Below are 18,961 nucleotides of genomic sequence, written 5' to 3' on the forward strand. Positions count from 1 at the left end.
GGTGATGGGAATGTGATGGTGATGGGGTGTGATGGTGATGGGGTGTGTGATGGTGATGGGGGTGTGATGGTGATGGGGTGTGATGGTGATGGGGGTGTGATGGTGATGGGGGTGGTGATGGTGATGGGGTGTGATGGTGATGGGGGTGTGATGGTGATGGGGGGTGTGATGGTGATGGGGTGTGATGGTGATGGGGTGTGATGGTGATGGGGGTGTGATGGTGATGGGGGTGTGATGGTGATGGGGGTGTGATGGTGATGGGGGTGTGATGGTGATGGGGGTGTGATGGTGATGGGGGTGTGATGGTGATGGGGGTGTGATGGTGATGGGGGTGTGATGGTGATGGGGGTGTGATGGTGATGGGGGTGTGATGGTGATGGGGGTGTGATGGTGATGGGGGTGTGATGGTGATGGGGGTGTGATGGTGAGGGGGGTGTGATGGTGATGGGGGTGTGATGGTGATGGGGGTGGTGATGGTGATGGTGAAGGGAGAGAGAGATGGAGCGTGGTGATGGGAGTGTGATGGTGATGGGGGTGTGATGGTGATGGAGGGAGCGTGGCAGGGAGAGAGGGACCGTGCCGATGGCACTGAAGAGAGAAAGGGAGTTGTATAATGATGTTGATGATTGTTTCTCTATGGATGCTGATGCTCGGTAATTGTGATGATGGAGGGAGTTTGGTTGTGGTGATGTGGCAGGAAGGACATCTGCTGCTGTTGCTGCTGTTGCTGTTATTGTTGCTGCTGTTGCTGTTATTGTTGCTGCTGTTGCTGTTATTGTTGCTGCTGTTGCTGTTATTGTTGCTGCTTCAGTAGCAGCTCTTAACTCTCGCCCTCACTCCCCCGCAGGACTTCTTCAGCAAGTCGGACCCCTTCCTGGAGATTTACCGCCTCAACGACGACGGCTCCCAGCAGCTAGTGCACCGGACCGAGGTGAGCACGCACCCGCCTCCTCATCCTCCCCCTTCTCCTCCCCCACCTCCTCCTCCTCCCCCACCTCCTCATCCCCCTGCCTCCTCCTCCTCCCCCGCCTCCTCCTCCCCCACCTCCTCCTCCCCCTGCCTCCTCCTCCTCCCCCACCTCCTCCTCCCCCTGCCTCCTCCTCCTCCTCCCCCGCCTCCTCCTCCCCCGCCACATCCTTTACCTCCTCCTCATCCATAACCCCCTCCCCCCACTCCATCACGTGACCCTCTCCCCTTCACTTGCTCACCTGTTCACCTGTTCTCCCCCCCTCCCTCAACTCCCCCATCCTCCCTCACCGACCCTCCCCCTCCCCCATCCTCCCTCACCTACCCTCCCCCCCTCCCCCCACCCCCCTCCCCCCTCCCCCGTGTGTCTCACCGTGCAGGTGATTATGGACAACCTGAACCCCGTGTGGGACCCCTTTAAGGTGTCCATCCAGGCGCTGTGCTGCTGCGACTACGAGAGGCAACTCAAGGTGAGGCCACTCGACAACAACAACAACAACAACATGAGCAACAACAACAACAATAACAACACGAGCAACAACAAGAAGAACAACATAATCAACAACAACACGATCAACAACAACACTAGCAACAACAATGTTAACAAGGCGAACAACAATATGATCAACATCAATACCACCTTAGACAAATCACTACTGATGGCTCTGTGCTACAGGGAGTGTGAGTCGAGGGAGTGTGAGTGGAGGGAGTGTGAGTGGAGGGAGTGTTTGTGTGAGGGTGTGGTAGTGTAGCAGGTAGCGCGATGCGCTACGAATCCAGAGACCCAAATTCGATTCCCGCTCAAGGCAACCCACACCAGTAACAATTAACTGAACCGGTCCGGGTTCTCAGCTAGGTCGACTCAGCCTCAAATGAGTGCTTGGTAAAAACCCCCTTCTGTGCACTTCTAAGTCTCTGTTAAAGTCCAAAACAGCAGTGTAAAGGCTGAAATAAACTAAACTAAGAAAACATTTATTTTTATTTAGTTTTAACGGGTGAGGTCCACTGAGCTATGTAGATCTTTTTTTCAGAAGCGACCTGGCCACAAATGACAGCTCAACGAAGTGGCTCATCATTATCATCATCACGTGGAAATTTATAGCAGCCAAACACTCCAAACGCGTGGTGATGTTGAGTCTAAATGTGGAGGGGAAAACTGGAGGACCCGGAGAAAAATCCACGCGACCACGGGGAGAGAGAGAGACACGCAAACTCCAAATCTACAGCAGCAGGCGTCAAGGTCGGGATCGAACCCACGACCTCCTGTATACCAGTTAACATCGCACCAGTGTGCTGATGAGTGCTGGTGAGTGTTGGTGAGTGTTGGTGAGTGTTGGTGAGGGCTGGTGAGTGTTGGTGAGTGATGGTGAGTGGTGGTGAGTGTTGGTGAGTGGTGGTGGTGAGTGAGCGGTGGTGAGTGGTGTTGGTGAGTGGTGGTGGTGAGTGAGTGTTGGTGAGTGTTGGGTGAGTGTTGGTGAGTGCTGGGTGAGTGTTGGTGAGTGTTGGTGAGTGTTGGGTGAGTGTTGGTGAGTACTGGATGAGTGGTGGTGAGTGTTGGTGAGTGTTGGTGAGTGCTGGTGAGTGTTGGTGAGTGTTGGTGAGTACTGGATGAGTGTTGGTGAGTGCTGGGTGAGTGTTGGTGAGTGTTGGTGAGTGTTGGTGAGTGTTGGGTGAGTGTTGGTGAGTGTTGGTGAGTGTTGGGTGAGTGTTGGTGAGTACTGGATGAGTGTTGGTGAGTGTTGGTGAGTGTTGGTGAGTACTGGATGAATGTTGGTGAGTGTTGGTGAGTGATGGTGAGTGTTGGGTGAGTGGTGGTGAGTGTTGGTGAGTGTTGGTGAGTGATGGTGAGTGATGGTGAGTGTTGATGAGTACTGGATGAGTGGTGGTGAGTGTTGGTGAGTGTGGTGAGTGTTGGTGAGTGATGGTGAGTGTTGGTGAGTGTTGGTGAGTGATGGTGAGTGATGGTGAGTGTTGGTGAGTGTGGTGAGTGTTGGTGAGTGATGGTGAGTGATGGTGAGTGTTGGTGAGTGATGGTGAGTGTTGGTGAGTGATGGTGAGTGTGGTGAGTGTTGGTGAGTGATGGTGAGTGTTGGTGAGTGATGGTGAGTGTGGTGAGTGTTGGTGAGTGATGGTGAGTGTTGGTGAGTGTTGGTGAGTGTGGTGAGTGTTGGTGAGTGATGGTGAGTGTGGTGAGTGTTGGTGAGTGATGGTGAGTGTTGGTGAGTGATGGTGAGTGTGGTGAGTGTTGGTGAGTGATGGTGAGTGTTGGTGAGTGATGGTGAGTGTGGTGAGTGTTGGTGAGTGATGGTGAGTGTTGGTGAGTGATGGTGAGTGTGGTGAGTGTTGGTGAGTGATGGTGAGTGTGGTGAGTGTTGGTGAGTGATGGTGAGTGTTGGTGAGTGTTGGTGAGTGATGGTGAGTGTTGGTGAGTGATGGTGAGTGTTGGTGAGTGTTGGTGAGTGATGGTGAGTGTTGGTGAGTGATGGTGAGTGTTGGTGAGTGTGGTGAGTGTTGGTGAGTGTTGGTGAGTGTTGGTGAGTGTTGGTGAGTGTTGGTGAGTGTTGGTGAGTGTTGGTGAGTGTTGTGAGTGTTGGTGAGTGTTGGTGAGTGATGGTGAGTGTTGGTGAGTGTGGTGAGTGATGATGAGTGTTGGTGAGTGTTGGTGAGTGATGGTGAGTGTTGGTGAGTGTTGGTGAGTGTTGGTGAGTGATGGTGAGTGATGATGAGTGTTGGTGAGTGGTGTTGGTGAGTGTTGGTGAGTGATGGTGAGTGATGATGAGTGTGGTGAGTGTGGTGAGTGTTGGTGAGTGATGGTGAGTGTTGGTGAGTGATGGTGAGTGATGATGAGTGTGGTGAGTGTGGTGAGTGTTGGTGAGTGATGGTGAGTGTTGGTGAGTGTCGCTGCAGTGCATGGTGTGGGACTGGGACTCGAACGGGAAGCACGACTTCATCGGGGAGCTGTGCACCACCTTCCACGAGATGCTGGGCGCGCAGGACGGGCGGCAGGTGGGCGCCTCCTCACCACCTCACCTCGCTCCTCACCACCAGCCTCGCTTCCTCACCACGAGCCTCACCTCCTCACCACCAGCCTCGCCTCCTCACCACCAGCATCACCTCCTCACCACCTCACCTCGCCTCCTCACCACCAGCCTCGCCTCCTCACCCCACGTCTCACCTCCTCACCCTGAGCCTCACCTCCGCACCGCAGGTGCAGTGGGACTGCATCAACCCCAAGTACAAAGCGAAGAAGCGACGCTACAAGAACTCGGGCGTGCTCATCCTGTCGCACTGCAAGGTGAGACGCCGCCAACATCACCACCACCACCATCACCACCACCATCACCACCACCATCACCATCATCACCACCACCACCATGATCACCACCACCACCACAACCACCATCATCATCACCACCACCATGATCACCACCACCACCACCATCACCACCAACATCATCATCACCACCACCATCATCACCACCACCATCACCACCACCACCATCATCATCACCACCATCATCACCACCACCACCACCAACATCACCACCATCATCACCACCACCATCATCACCACCACCATCATCACCACCACCATCATCACCACCACCACCACCACCATCATCGACATCACCACCATCACCACCACCACCACCACCACCATCACCACCACCATCACCACCACCATCACCACCATCATCACCACCACCATCATCGACATCACCACCACCATCACCACCACCATCATCGACATCACCACCACCACCATCACCACCACCATCACCACCATCACCACCACCATCATCGACATCATCAAGATCGTCAAGTTCATCATCAACATTATCATCGACATCAACATCATCATCAACATTATCCTCATCAAGATCATTATCAGCATCATCATCATCATTATTATCATAATCATCATAATCATCACCACCAGCATAATCATCAACATCATCATTAGCATAATCGATAACTTCATCATTAACACTATCAACATTATCAGCATCAACATTGTCAACATGAACATAATCGACATCATCATAACATTATCATCTACATCATCGTTAATATCATCATCATCATAGACAACGTCATCATTAACATTATCCTCAACATCATCACGACCAACGTCATGGTTATAATCATATTTAGCTCCTCCTTCTCTCCCCCCCTCCTCCCCCCCTCCTCCCCCCCTCCTCCCCCTCCACAGATCATTAAGATCTACTCCTTCCTGGAGTACATCATGGGGGGCTGCCAGATTCAGTTTACGGTAAGGCGGTGCTGCCACCGCCGTGTGATATAAACGCCGCGGTGGCCAGGAGATGTTAACTCGCTCGCCTGGTGTGTAGGAGGTCGTGGGTTCGATCCCAACCTTGACGCCTGCTGCTGTATATTCTAGTTTGCGTGTTTCTCTCCCCGTGGTCGCGTGGAGTTGTCTCCGGGTCCTCCGGTATTCCCCTCCACATTTAGAATCAACGTCACCACGTGTTTAGAGTGGTTGGGCACTTGCCTTTTGTCTCAAGTGCTGAAGAAATAAAAACACCAAATCCACTTTGTTGCTGCGTGGAGCTATTTATTAGATTCACTTTCAAGAAAGAAACGTCAAAAATCATTTCCACTCGACCTTCTTCTGCGTGAGTGTAAAAATCCACCCGCTCATGAATATTAATGAGGGGGTGCGGCATGTGGAGTGACGTCACGCGCGTTACGCACAAACAGGCATTCTTGGCTCATAATAACAATGTGAGTGGGGAGCGGTGGTGCAGCGGTTAGCGCGCTGCGCTACAAACCTGGCGACCCGGGTTCGATTCCTGCTCACGGCCAACACCGGTGACGATTATCTGAACCGGTCCTGGTCCTCTCCTAGGTCGACTCAGCCTCAAATGAGTACTTGGTGCAATGTGTAAACATCGCCACTAGGGAGACAAAGGCGGCCGGGCGTGGTGTTGGGCCACCCACCCCCTCGTGTTCTGTGCCAGCCTTTATAGGTGCTCGCTAACAGCACTTGCCCCTACAGTCTGTTAAGGCTGTACGGGGGATCTTTGCCTTATATGTCCCAACTGATTCCACTGTATAACAAAAACAAAATGTTGTGCCTGGGTAGTAAGTAGTAAGTGTCATTTCCTAATTGCTTATGCCTCAAAAGTACAGAAAATAGCTATCGTTTCCCACAAACTTTGCTTTAGGGGCCGTCCATAAATGACGTCACGCACCTAGGGGTGGGGGGTCAGACATTTGTGACGATGGGGGGGGGGGGGGTGGAGAAACATCACATCAAAATGCGCAACTTTAAATAAATAAATGTTTTCTCCTACAACATCAGAGTGCAGCGCCACAATAAATACGCACTACAATGACAATAGTTTAAAGCGATTTGAAGCATGTTTTATTTTTGTTGGGGGGAGGGGGCAGCTTTGGGGACGTAATATTTGAGGGGGGGGGGGGGTCTGACTTTTTGTGACGCCGTGTGACGGGGGGGGGGGAGTAAAAAATCGTCCAAAATCGCGTGACGTCATTTATGGACGGCCCCTTAGTGACCAGGACAGTGATATTTTGAAATGTATATATATTAAATGATAAAACGTGTGCATTTGTGTATTTCGTTCACATAAAGTCCTGGTCACAAAAGCAACGTTTGTGGAGAATAATAGCCATTTTATGTACTTTTTAAGCATAAGCAATTAGGAAATAACACTTAGTACACAGGAACAAAAATTGTCTTGCATAGTGAGTTCTAGACTCACCCCCGCCCTCCCCAGAGACCCATAAACTCTGTGTGAGTCTGTGGGTCTCTGTGAGAGTCTATGGCTCTCTGTGTGAATCTACGGGTCTCTGTATGAGTCTATGGGTCTCTGTGTGAGTCTATGACTCTCTGTGAGTTTATGGATCGCTCTGCGTGAGTCTATGACTCTCTGTGTGAGTCTATGGCTCTCTGTGTGAGCCTATGGCTCTTTGTGTGAGTCTATGGCTCTCTGTGTGAGTCTCTGGCTCTTTGTGTGAGTCTATGACTCTCTGTGTGAGTCTATGGCTCTCTGTGTGAGTATGGATCGCTCTGTGTGAGTCCGGAACTCCCCTGACCCACTCGCCCCCCCCCCACTCGCCCCCGACCACCCCCCCCCCCAAACCTAAAGGCAAACCCCTCTGTGCGGCCCTCAGGTGGCGATCGACTTCACGGCCTCGAACGGGGACCCGCAGAACAGCTGTTCGCTGCACTATATCCACCCCTACCAGCCCAACGAGTACCTCAAGGCTCTGGTGGCCGTGGGAGAGATTTGCCAGGATTACGACAGGTGAGCGCACCTGCGTGAAGGAGAAAAGTGGGCGGGGGGCGGGGGGACGATAGTGGGGGGTGGGGGTTGCGATCATCCCGCCCGGCAGGTGGTCTTGTGGCGCCGGGGTCACCGCCGGGGTTCCGCCTCTGTGATCGACGCTGCGTTCCTGCACTCGAGTTGCTCTGAGAATTGAAGCTCTGAGAATGAGGTATCGGTTCGAGCCTTACCCTCGTATGGTAATGCGGGTGGGGAATTTCTGCCCCCCTTCCCCTCCCCTCCCGCTGAAGAAGAAGGGATCTCAGAGGTACAGTAGCCCTGTGGTGTCTGCTTCCGTGGGTCATTCTGTGTGGATCAGTGTCCCTCTTGGTCTCAGAGGTAGCTCTGTGAAATCCGCTTCCGTGGGCCGTTCTCTAACACGTGGAAGGGGACGCACCGCTCCGCCGATGCACAGCGACGATCGGGATGAACCTGGGGACGATCGGTTATCATCGCGCGGCTCGGGATGAACTTCCCACTGGAATATTCTTCGGTGTCGCGAGTGCAACTGGGGAAGGTGGCACGTGACCAGAAGCAGCCACAGCCATTGCGAGTGGTACGATGGATGGATGTGGTGGGCCAGGTGCATGCAAATATTACTGGTAGGAACCTCCTGGTTACACCAGCCCACAGGGGATTATTGTGTCCGTCCGTCCGTCGTGCAGGGAGGGGCTGGGTGGGGAGGGATGGGCTGGGTAGGGAGGGGAGGGTGGGGCTGGGTGGGGGGGGGCTGGGTGTGGAGGGGCTGGTCACCCCGTGGTGCCCTTATAAAACTCAACGTTTAACCTACTCACGCCGGCTTGTGCCCGCCCTCACAGTCGGGCATATTTGCGGAATACACCACGCCGCCGTTGACCCTGCAGGCCATTGACCGAACAACCCAACGTTCCTACCAGCTCCCTCCGCAGGACAATGTGTTGTGCGGGTATCTGCATCTGGACAAACCTGGATTACTTTAATCGTGCATGACCACAATCATAATCATCATCGTCAGCACCACAATATTCATCTTGACTTAAAGCTTTCGTGACTGCAAGAATTCATATTCTTTGGGTCTTTCGGTAAAGTCACGTAGACAGGTTCAAAGAAAATAACAAAAACAACAAAAATCGACGGCGTTTCGATCGCAACGCAAGTGGTCGACGGCAAGCAATGGAGGGGGGAGGGGGGGGGGTCTGCCTATCTACGTGACTTTACCGAAAGACCCAAAGAATATAAATATTCATCATGATGATCATCATCATCGTCAACATTACCATCATGATATAATCATCAAGATCATGATAATCATCATGATGATCATCAAGACCGCCATCATGATCATCATCCCCCTAGAGTCGGTGAACGCTCGTGTGGTCTCACCAGGGTCTAACGCTGTCCGACTGGGGTCCAACGCGTTGATGCGTTGGCTCTGTCCGAGACCGGTGGGGAGGGGGGGGGTGGCTGAGATGGGGGGGGGGGCTGAGATGGGGGGGCTGAGAGGGGGGGGGCTGAGAGGGGGGGGCATGGAGGGGGGGGGTCACCGCATCTCTCGTCAGGCTGACCCGATGCGAACGGAGCTCGGCACTGGGCTGTGAAGCTGCGTGGCCACTCGGGGCTCAGCCGACGAGTCGCCGGACCCCAGCGATGCCTTGTAACGCACCCTCCCCTCCCCCTCCCCCCCCGGCTTCGCTGTACCCCCCCCAAACTCACACGCGTGTGTCCCCCCACTTCCCCCCCTCCCCCCCTTCCCCCCCCCCCACTCCCCCCACAGTGACAAGATGTTCCCGGCGTTTGGTTTTGGTGCAAGGATCCCCCCAGAATTCACCGTGAGCAACGCCCCCCACCCCCAATATCCCTACCCCCCCAGCCCAGACCAAAACCTCGCTGCCCCCTCCCCCACCCCCCCTCCCCATGTTTCCCTGACCTTGCCGTGCCCCCCCCTCCCGCCCCCGCAGCCTGCATGCAGCTATCATAGGCAGAGGAGCAACGCTCACAACAACGACCAGAGCGCCGGGCAGATAAAACACAGAAAGTTGGCACAAAGTCGTGGAGCACGGCTGGTGTGCATCTGCCAGCCACCTCAGTCAGTCAACCCATGGCACCACGTGGGTCTGCCACGTGACCCCCTGCCAGCGGGCCTTCGCATATAGCCTCAAAGTGCACCTAGCATGGCACAAGCGCCGTGGTGACGGCACCGCCACTTAGTGGTGAACGGCTGTTGTTGTTATTGTGTCTTCGTGCTGAAGGCTATATGGTGGATCTTTGTCTATGTATCGAGAGCGGTGGCGCAGTGGTTAGCGCACTGCGCAGTGCTTAGCCAACATCGGTGACGAATATCTGAACCGGTCCTGCGCCTACTCCCTAGGTCGACTCAGCCTTAAATGAGTACCTGGTGCGTTGCGGGGACATCATCATTGGTGAGACACGGGAAGCTAGGGTGGCCTTAAAAGGCGCTCGCTAACAGCACTTGTCTGTGTGAAGCGAATGTATCATGGGGTGTGTGTGTGTGGGGCAGGTATCACACGACTTCCCACTCAACATGGACCCAGACAACCCGGAGTGTGCAGGTGAGTGTGCAGGTGAGTGTGCAGTTGAGTGTGGTGAGGGTGCAGGTGAGTGTGCAGGTGAGTGTGGTTAGTGTGTAGGTGAGTGTGCAGGTGAGTGTGGTGAGTGTGCAGGTGAGTGTGGTGAGTGTGCAGGTGAGTGTGTGGTGAGTGTGCAGGTGAGTGTGGTGAGGGTGGTGAGTGTGCAGGTGAGTGTGGTGAGTGTGTAGGTGAGTGTGTGGTGAGTGTGCAGGTGAGTGTGGTGAGGGTGGTGAGTATGCAGGTGAGTGTGGTGAGTGTGTAGGTGAGTGTGCAGGTGAGTGTGGTGAGTGTGCAGGTGAGTGTGGTGATTGTGCAGGTGAGTGTGTGGTGAGTGTGCAGGTGAGTGTGGTGAGGGTGGTGAGTGTGCAGGTGAGTGTGGCGAGTGTGGTGAGGGTGCAGGTGAGTGTGAAAGTGTGCAGGTGAGTGTGTAGGTGAGGATGCAGGTGAGTGTGGTGAGTATGCAGGTGAGTGTGGCGAGTGTGGTGAGGGTGCAGGTGAGTGTGAAAGTGTGCAGGTGAGTGTGTAGGTGAGGATGCAGGTGAGTGTGGTGAGTGTGGTGAGGGTCCAGGTGAGTGGGCGGGTGGAAATGGTGAGTGTGCAGGTGAGTGTGCTGAGTGTGCAGGTGAGTGTGCGGTGAGGGTGAGGAGTGTGCACCTTTGGGCCCACCAGGCATCCAGGGAGTGGTGGAGGCCTACCAGAACTGCCTGCCCAAGCTGCAGCTGTACGGCCCAACCAACATCGCGCCCATCATCGCCAAGGTGGCCAAGGTGGCGGCCGAGGAGGAGATCACGGGGCAGGCGTCGGTACGGCCAACGCGATTCAGTCAGCAGCAGCAGCTCGCACAGTCACTCACTCGCACGGCCACTCACTCGCTCGCTCACTCACTAACTCGCACAGCCACTCACTCACTCGCTCACTCACTCACTCGCACAGCCACTCACTCGCTCGCACAGTCACTCACTCGCACAGTCACTCACTCGCTCGCTCACTCACTCTGTGTGAGTCTACGACTCTCTGTGTTAGTCTATGCCTCTCTGTGTGAGTCTATGCCTCTCGGTGGGAGTCCATGGGTCTGTGTGAGTCTATGGGTCTCTGAGTGAGTCTATGACTCTCTGTGTGAGTTTATGCCTCTCTGTGTGAGTCTATGACTCTGTGTGAGTCTGTGGATCACTCTGTGTGAGTCTATGTCTCTCTGTGTGAGTCTGTGGATCACTCTGTGTGAGTCTATGACTCTCTGTGTGAGTCTATGCCTCTCTGTGTGAGTCTATAACTCTCTGTGTGAGTCTATGCCTCTCTGTGTGAGTCTATGGGTCTTTGTGTGAGTCTATAACTCTCTGCGTGAGTCTATGCCTCTCTGTGTGAGTCTCTGCCTCTTTGTGTGAGTCTATGGGACTCTGTGTGAGTCTATGACTCTCTGTGTGAGTCTATGCCTCTCTGTGTGAGTCTATGCCTCTCTGTGTGAGTCTGTGGATCACTCTGTGTGAGTCTCTGCCTCTCTGTGTGAGTCTATGCCTCTCTGTGTGAGTGTACGACTCTCTGTGTGAGTCTCTGCCTCTCTGCGTGAGTCTATGCCTCTCTGTGTGAGTCTCTGCCTCTTTGTGTGAGTCTATGGGACTCTGTGTGAGTCTATGACTCTCTGTGTGAGTCTATGCCTCTCTGTGTGAGTCTATGTCTCTCTGTGTGAGTCTGTGGATCACTCTGTGTGAGTCTATGACTCTCTGTGTGAGTCTATGCCTCTCTGTGTGAGTCTATAACTCTCTGTGTGAGTCTATGCCTCTCTGTGTGAGTCTATGGGTCTTTGTGTGAGTCTATAACTCTCTGCGTGAGTCTATGCCTCTCTGTGTGAGTCTCTGCCTCTTTGTGTGAGTCTATGGGACTCTGTGTGAGTCTATGACTCTCTGTGTGAGTCTATGCCTCTCTGTGTGAGTCTATGCCTCTCTGTGTGAGTCTGTGGATCACTCTGTGTGAGTCTCTGCCTCTCTGTGTGAGTCTATGCCTCTCTGTGTGAGTGTACGACTCTCTGTGTGAGTCTCTGCCTCTTTGTGTGAGTCTATGGGACTCTGTGTGAGTCTATGACTCTCTGTGTGAGTCTCTGCCTCTTTGTGTGAGTCTATGGGACTCTGTGTGAGTCTATGACTCTCTGTGTGAGTCTATGCCTCTCTGTGTGAGTCTATGCCTCTCTGTGTGAGTCTGTGGATCACTCTGTGTGAGTCTCTGCCTCTCTGTGTGAGTCTATGCCTCTCTGTGTGAGTCCATGGCTCTCTGTGTGAGTCTATGACTCTGTGTGAGTCTATGCCTCTTTGTGTGAGTATACGACTCTCTGTGTGAGTATCTGCCTCTCTGTGTGAGTCTATAACTCTCTGTGTGAGTCTATGCCTCTCTGTGTGAGTCTATGGGTCTTTGTGTGAGGCTATAACTCTCTGCGTGAGTCTATGCCTCTCTGTGTGAGTCTCTGCCTCTTTGTGTGAGTCTATGGGACTCTGTGTGAGTCTATGACTCTCTGTGTGAGTCTATGCCTCTCTGTGTGAGTCTTTGCCTCTCTGTGTGAGTCTGTGGATCACTCTGTGTGAGTCTCTGCCTCTCTGTGTGAGTCTATGCCTCTCTGTGTGAGTGTACGACTCTCTGTGTGAGTCTCTGCCTCTCTGCGTGAGTCTATGCCTCTCTGTGTGAGTCTATGCCTCTCTGTGTGAGTCTGTGGATCACTCTGTGTGAGTCTATGTGTCTCTGTGTGAGTCTATGCCTCTCTGTGTGAGTCTATGACTCTGTGTGAGTCTATGTGTCTCGGTGTGAGTCTATACTAGAGTAGGAGGTAGGAGGAGGCAGTCTCAGGGCCGTTGTTGGAGGCCACTCTGCGCGTCTCTGCCGTGCGGCAGCCGTGGGCTCTGGTGGCGCGTGGCACGCGTCGGCCAAGCGAGGAAGGCCGCGGTCGTCGTGGTGGCATCAGCGGCTTTGCCCACCCACGGTGCCGTCTCGATCCTGGCATCTCTCGCCCGCAGCTTGTGTCGAGCCCCACCCCCCCCCCCCCATTTCTGATGGGTGGGAAGCGGGGGGGGGGGGCACGGGGGGGCACGGGGGGCGGTTAGGGTGGCACGGGGCGGCTCTGAGTGCGCAACGGAATCTGCCGCTATGCAGATGAGCATCGCACATCCCGCGGACATTATGCAGCCCCCCCCCCGCTCCTCTCATTAAGCAGTCGCCGTCCACGCGACATTGAATTATTCACGCCGTCAAGGCGTCGCGGCAGCGAGCGTCTGACTCGCGACGGGAGGAGCTCGCGGCCCGGATGACGACGAGCAGACGTTTTGAGGACGATGTTGTCAAAAAAAAATGCATCTGTTCGTTTCTTGGTTGTGCTCTGCTGGGAAAACGAATCAAAACAATGTTGCTCGCGATGTCAAAGAGGGTCGGCCGCGTGACGCGGTGTTCGCGGGCCGGGAGCCGTGGGATCGAAGCCCGGGCCGCCGGGTTTGTAGCGCGGTGCGCTAACCGCTGCGCCACCGCTCTGCATCATCATCATCTTCATCATCGCCACCACCACCAGCAGCATCAGCAGCATCATAATCATCAGCAATGTCAATTTCAACCGTAGGATTTCACGATTAATATTACGATTTGTAATTCGTTTTTTGATGGGTTGGGTCGGGTAGGTACAGTGTCAATCCTAAACAAGAACCCTCCACCACCCGACAGAGCAAAATGTTGCATGGGGTTTTTATCATTCCTCCTCGACTCGCTCCTCCTCGACTCCTTGGCTGAGAATCCCAAATCAGTTTGTATATATTCCTCCATGACGTCACAACTTGATGTTATTAGCTCTATCGGGCAGTGTGGAGGGTTATATGTACTTATCATGATCTCTACACAATCTAACATAAACTGATCACGCCTCAGAGGCATCATCACCCACCACAACCACTACAATGATCACCACCACCACGACTAACACTATAATGATCACCACCTTCATCACCACCATCACCATCATAATCATCATGATCACCACCATCACCACCATCATCATCATCACCATGATCACCACCATCACCACCATCACCACCATCATCATCATCACCATGATCACCACCATCACCACCATCATCATCATCATCACCATGATCACCACCATCACCACCATCACCACCATCATCACCATGATCACCACCATCACCACCAATCATCATCACCATGATCACCAATCATCATCATCATCATCACCATGATCATCACCATGATCACCACCATCATCATCATCACCATGATCACCATGATCACCACCATCATCATCATCACCATGATCACCATGCTCACCACCATCATTATCATCACCATTATAAACACCTTTATCACCACCATCATCATCATCACCATGATTATTAACATGATCACCACCATCATCATCATCATCACCATGATGACCACCATCACCACCATCACCACCATCATCACCATGATCACCGCCATCACCACCATCATCACCATGATCACCACCATCACCACCATCATCATCACCATGATCACCACCATCATCATCATCATCACCATGATCATCACCATGATCACCACCATCACCACCATCATCATCACCATGATCATCATGATCACCACCATCATCATCATCACCATGATCATCACCATGATCACCACCATCATCATCATCACCATGATCACCACCATCACCACCATCATCACCATGATCACCATGATCACCACCATCATCATCATCACCATGATCACCATGATCACCACCATCACCACCATCACCACCAACTCTTTCTGGGTGTACCCCCCTCCTCCGCTCCCCTGCCCCCCACCCCCCCTGCCCCCTCCCCCCCTCCCCCCCTGCCCCCCCTCTCGTCCCCCCTCCCCCCGGCTGCGGCGCAGCAATTCTTCATCCTGCTCATCCTGACGGACGGCGTGGTGACGGACATGGGCGACACGCGCGAGGCCATCGTGCGCGCCTCGCGGCTGCCCATGTCCATCATCATCGTGGGCGTGGGCAACGCCGACTTCACCGACATGCACATGCTCGACGGCGACGACGGCGTGCTGCGCTCGCCCCGCGGGGAGCCCACGGCCAGGGACATCGTGCAGTTCGTGCCCTTCCGTGACTTCAAGAGCGTGAGTCTGTTGGGGGGGGGGGGGGCTTCCGGGGTGGGGGGTACGGTGGCTGGCTGCGGGGAGGGGGCACGGAGGGGGGCACGGGGGGAGGGGGGCACGGGGGGGGGGGTCACGGGGGGAGGGGTCACGGGGGAGGGGGGCACGGGGTTGGTGTGGGGGGGAGCACGGGGGAGGGATGTGGAGATGGGCGAGAAGGGTGTGGCGGGTGGAGGTGGGGGAGAGGTGTGGGGGGAGAGGGGGGTGGTGGTGGTGGTGGGGCGAGAGGGGGTGGGGGGGAAGCCATCAGAGACGTTCACTCGACGTGTGCGCTCCGTGCGGCAGCGTGGGGAGTGGAGTGGAAGAGTTTTGTGGGGAGAGAGGGAGGGGGGAGGGGGCAGGGTACAAGGGGGGGGGGGCAGTAGCGGCCGTGCGTGGTTACACCCCTCGCAATCGCTCTGCTATTGATTTATCGAGAGAGATGTTTGTCTTCATAAATCGGAAATCAGGAGCAGAACCGGGATGAGCAATGCTCCTTACATCGGCGACATTGCCCCAACCCCCGGTGCGAGGTGGGACCTTGGCCACATTTCAGTCATCCGAGATGCATTGCGTAACGCCACTGAAATACACACACGCGTATATCACGCGTGCGTTCATCATTAACATCATCACCACCAGCACCACCACCACCACGCTGCTGCTGCTAAGCATTGACCCGAACTCGTGCCCGTCAACCCGCTTTGAGCTCGAGAAACAAATCCCACGATCGCTCTGAACCCCTCAACCCTTGACCCCCGATGCTGCCACTCCCTAACCCCCCCCCCCACTCCCGTTCCCTATAACTGCCCCCCACATCCACAACCTTCCGGCCTCCCCTCCGCCCCCATCATCATCATCATCATTACTCTGACCCCTATCACCAACGACCACCGCTAAACCCCTCTCTGACCCCGTCTCGCTCTTCCCCTGACCCTGACCCCACCCCCGTGACCCCGGCAGGCGTCCCCGGAGGCGCTGGCCAAGTGCGTGCTGGCCGAGGTGCCCAAGCAGGTGGTGGAGTACTACAGCACCAAGAGCCTCGTGCCACGCGCACTGGCCAACGAGATGCAGCTCACCGGTTCCTCGCCTCTCAAACTATAGCCTCACCACCCTCACACCCGGCCCCCCTCCCCCCCCCCCCATGCATGATCATCCACGCGACAGCCCTCAAATCCTCCTCCCAGCTTCTAGTATCTTCTGGTGTACCAACTCCCCCCCCCCCCCCCCCCCCCCCACTGCTTCTTTATAGCAGCCCTCTTGGTTCCATGGTTACGCCAATCATGACCCTTTGGTTTGTCTCAAAGGTCACGAGGTCAACCGAGTCCTCTGCTTCATCCTCCTGGTCTTCCTGGTTTGAGGTCGCTCATATCCGAGGTCTTATGGTTATCCGGTCTCACAGGTCACCAATGATTTGTCTCCAGTGTTGTCCCCCTCCAAGTCCTCGCTTCTAGAGCCTTCGTCCCGTTGGATCTGCAGGTTCGCAGGAACTCATTGGCCTTCCCTGACCTCCACGTTCCTTGCTTCGAAGGCACCCCTGGGCGACACGGTGGCGAGATGTTAACTACCTCGCCTGGTATACAGGAGGTCGTGGGATCGATCCCAACCCTGACGACGCCTGCTGTATATTTGGAGTTTGCATGCTTCTCTCCCCGTGGTCGCGTGGATTTTCTCCCGAGTCCTCCGGTTTTTCCCCCTCCACGTTTATAAACGTGCGTTTAGAGTATTTGGCTGCTGTACATTTCCACGTGAAAAGTCGCTTTGTTGAGCTGTCATTTGTGGCCAGGTCACGTCTGAAAAAAGCTACATAGCCCAGTGGGCCTTACCTGGTAAAAGAAAACATAGTTTAGCTTTAGTTTAGTTTCTCTTCGTCTCAGTCTCACGTCTTCCCACAGTCAGCCAGCCACGACTGCATCTCCAGGTCTCCCTGCTCACCGCCAGTCCATCGGGCCGGTAGCGTCTCCGCTTTCTCAAGTTCCTCCGAGATTCGAGCTTTTATCAGAATCTTCCACTCAGAGTGGACGAAATCAGATGGGCTATCAAGCTCGTTTATTTTGCAACGGATGTCCGGTTGCATCAAACCACATCCAGGCAGGGTTCACGGAACTCAACTCCCGTCCTTGTGACGAAACCAAGCAGTTCCTTTCCAGGAGTCGCCCGATTTACCTCCGCTTTAAGTTACACGCTTTGAGTTGCCACACGATACACACACACACACGCGCGCGCGTGTATCGTGTGTGTATCGTGTGTATGTGCGGGGAGCTGTCGTGTAGCGCTGAGCGCTATGCTGCGCTACGAACCCGGCGACCCGGGTTCGGTTCGCGCTCAAGGCCTGTGACGATTATCTGAACCGGTCCTGGGCCTCCTCTAGGTCGACTCAGCCTCGAATGAGTACCTGGTGCGGTGTGTAAACATTGGCACCGGGGAGACAAAGGCGGTCGGGTGTGGTGCTGGCCACCTACCCCCTCGTGTGCCGTGTCAGCCTCCATAGGTGCTCGCTAAAAGCACTTGCCCCCAACAGTGTGTTGAGGCTATCCGGGGGATCTTTGTCTTTGTGTGTCCGTGGCACCCGACGCGCGAATGGTTTAATTTGCATCCCGCCGGAGGTGAATTGGTGGCCGTGCTGGCGGTCGCGAGGACTTCGCTTCTGAGAAACACTGCGTGTGGGTAGGGGGGGGGGGCGGAACAGAACAGAACAGAGATCTTCCACATTCCATATTGGGGGGGGGGGGGGTGGTTGGAGGTCGATTCCAGGTTCCGTATCGAGAACGTGATGGCTCAGGAGGTGACCACGTTGGGCCGGCACAGAGTAAAGCACAGAATGGAGGAGAACGGATCGTATGGCGATGCGACAGAAGGGAGCACGCGCGTTTGAAAGAGGATCAACTTGTTGGAACGGAACTGGACGCGGAATTGAAAGTGTTCGGTGATGGAACAAAGCACATGGATTGGACAGAGAGGAGTGTGTGTTGTTGGAACGGAGTTCAATACATGGAGAAATGATTACGTCTTGGAACAGAACATACCTCGGGCATAGAGAGGGGACCAGGTGTCACTGAACAGAACACACGGACCGTAATGGAACAACGCACACGTCGGAAATCATGATCACTTGTTGGAACAGAGCACACGAGTTGGAGGGAGAGAACTGTGGGTTGGTGGAACTGAACACATGTTGGAACAGAATGGAACACGCGCTGGAGAAAGCATTACGGACTGGAAAAGGACGCGTGTTGGATAAAGAGGGAGAGTACGAATATGAGTCGTTCGGAACCGAACACATTGGAGCGCAGCAGGACGTTACATTGGAAGAGGACCAAATATTGGAACAGAGCGGAACGTAATGTCAGACTTGTGGGCACCGATTGGCTGCTGGTAAAACACGTTTTGGAACGGAATGGAACGGTTACACACGGGAGCAAGGAGGGACGAGCTTGTTTCTGGAACGGAAGGCAACACCACGTGGCCGGAACGAGGGCGGACGCCGATTGGCTCGTGGTGGTCAGACACGCCGTGCGTGTCCAGGAGTGTGGCGTGGGGAGGCACGTGAGTTGGAGGCGCTGTCGGCGAGAACGTGTCCGTGAGTACACGAGGCGGAAACCGGTTCGGGTTGGAGGAGGAGGGGAGGAGTGGGGTCTGGGAGGTGGGGGGGGGGATGGTCTTCGGGTGGGGGGCTGGTGGGAGGGGGGTGGCTTGGAAAGGTGAAAAGAGGCTGGTAATGGTTTTGTTTAAGTCGATTAGATGAGGCGTGAGTTCCTCCGATACTTAAAAGGGATGAGGTCACGCGGTGTTGGGTCCTAATTAGCGGGCCCGGCGTTAATGGCGTTAACCTCCTAATGCGCGCGCGCGTGCGTGCGTTCGTTTGATGGCGGTGGGAGCGAGACGGGCAAGGTGTGAGATGAAGGCAAAGAGAGCACGAGAGAGGAGATGGAGGCAGACGGCCAAGGTGGGAGATGGGAGGGACACTGGGAAGGGAGATTGGGG

At 54.7% G+C, this 18,961-nt stretch overlaps 1 protein-coding gene across 2 annotated transcripts in view; it reads left to right on the plus strand.

The window, feature by feature from the left end:
• Window positions 1-16,132, plus strand: part of LOC133340263 (copine-4-like) — a 39,766-nt gene extending 23,634 nt beyond the window's left edge. Inside the window, exons 6-16 of one of the 2 annotated variants that reach the window (XM_061548348.1) lie at window positions 848-931; window positions 1,347-1,436; window positions 3,874-3,972; window positions 4,175-4,261; window positions 5,180-5,239; window positions 7,126-7,259; window positions 9,031-9,085; window positions 9,775-9,838; window positions 10,514-10,647; window positions 14,726-14,962; window positions 15,941-16,132. In XM_061548348.1, the coding sequence (XP_061404332.1) occupies window positions 848-931; window positions 1,347-1,436; window positions 3,874-3,972; window positions 4,175-4,261; window positions 5,180-5,239; window positions 7,126-7,259; window positions 9,031-9,085; window positions 9,775-9,838; window positions 10,514-10,647; window positions 14,726-14,962; window positions 15,941-16,081 (1,185 nt within the window). In that variant the 3' untranslated portion in view covers window positions 16,082-16,132. The remainder of the gene's footprint in view (window positions 1-847; window positions 932-1,346; window positions 1,437-3,873; window positions 3,973-4,174; window positions 4,262-5,179; window positions 5,240-7,125; window positions 7,260-9,030; window positions 9,086-9,774; window positions 9,839-10,513; window positions 10,648-14,725; window positions 14,963-15,940) is intronic. The other variant, XM_061548349.1, reaches the window with a different exon arrangement.
• Window positions 16,133-18,961: the final 2,829 nt, after the last annotated feature.

Source organism: Lethenteron reissneri, chromosome 9 (genome assembly GCF_015708825.2).
Source record: "Lethenteron reissneri isolate LAM-NWPU_2019-01 chromosome 9, ASM1570882v1, whole genome shotgun sequence".
Classification (NCBI taxonomy): domain Eukaryota; kingdom Metazoa; phylum Chordata; class Hyperoartia; order Petromyzontiformes; family Petromyzontidae; genus Lethenteron; species Lethenteron reissneri.